Source organism: Branchiostoma floridae, chromosome 6 (assembly GCF_000003815.2).
Source record: "Branchiostoma floridae strain S238N-H82 chromosome 6, Bfl_VNyyK, whole genome shotgun sequence".
Taxonomy (NCBI): Eukaryota; Metazoa; Chordata; class Leptocardii; order Amphioxiformes; family Branchiostomatidae; genus Branchiostoma; species Branchiostoma floridae.
This window is the reverse complement of record NC_049984.1, coordinates 18,224,858-18,226,049: the sequence shown is the minus strand read 5'-3', so window position 1 is coordinate 18,226,049 and position 1,192 is coordinate 18,224,858. Positions and strand designations below refer to the sequence as shown.

The 1,192-nt window shown below is 42.7% G+C and overlaps 1 protein-coding gene across 1 annotated transcript in view; it reads left to right on the top strand.

Annotated features, from left to right (window-relative positions):
- Positions 1 to 1,192, top strand: part of LOC118418166 — a 10,629-nt gene that overhangs the window by 5,688 nt on the left and 3,749 nt on the right. The window contains exon 2 of the mRNA XM_035824002.1: positions 471 to 516. Within this exon, the coding sequence (XP_035679895.1) occupies positions 471 to 516 (46 nt within the window). The remainder of the gene's footprint in view (positions 1 to 470; positions 517 to 1,192) is intronic.

Sequence of the window (1,192 nt, the reverse complement as noted above, 5' to 3'; positions counted from 1 at the left end):
GACTCGTCGTCCGATCGAATCGCGCCTAATGTGAGGGGGGTATAACACATAGACGCCGTGACCTACCCGTTGGGAACACCGAGGGTTACCCCCGGTATCCGGCCGTCCACCGGGACAAATTTGTGGTTTCGGAGCCCGGCCGGGGCTACATCCCTGACGGTCACCGGTGCGATTGGGACCTTAGCATAATCATGCGTCTGTACAGATGGATGTAGTGGTTTCTACCGTGCCGTATGAGAGACGCGACCCATATTTCTATCTGACTTCTATATATGACTTTAATATATACATTGTGGGCTACCACATCTTATAGTTTTACAGATTGTTGTTTTTGAATGTTGTCGTTTTCTAATCGATATAAGGTTCTCAATAACACTACTCAATGTAAGTGGTAGGAAATGATGTGAACTATATGTACAATAGTTTGTTATGTTTTGGACTGAGTCTTGATATCGTTTACCATTTTAGAGTGGCCGCCATTGTGTGTGTGGGATAAGTCAGGATGCGACATTTCAGGTAACGTTGATTAATTTTGTTTTCAAACCATTGCGGTATCTCAGTACATTCAAACGTAACATTACCAACAACAGTGGTAAATCCACACCAATGCAATTCGTTTACGCTTACGTATGTTATCATGTTGTTGCAGTGTTTACTTCATTGTTCGATGATTGATATTATTGCATTTCTAAACACGTAAAACTCAGGACTGACCGAAAAACAGGTCAGCATTGACCTGAGCTGTATGTGACCTGGCGATTTTAAAATTCTTTCAGCTTCAGGCGATCTAAAAATTCGGCCTGCGTTCGCTTGAATTGCGACGGGATCTCTAGATCTACTGAAAGAACATGTGACTTTGCCAGATCGCAATCTCTGCTAAAATCGATTAATTTTAAAGTTAACATGCCGTCACATACGTCTTGCGATCGCTAACTAATTATATTTTTTGGACAGTCATGAATGTGTCCTGCAAAGCCAAGCTGTCTTACTACACAAATACCGTCTTATCCATGTCGGTGGTTGAATCTGTTACAGCCTTCATGAAAATCCTTTGGCTTCAATGCACAATTGTACCACATTTGTGACCGCGCCCATATGAATCTGCGGCCGTACGTACATCGGTTGTGATTCGTTTCACCATGAAATAAATCACTTCTGCCACTTGACAGCGAAGTTCAATACAGCGTCAGGT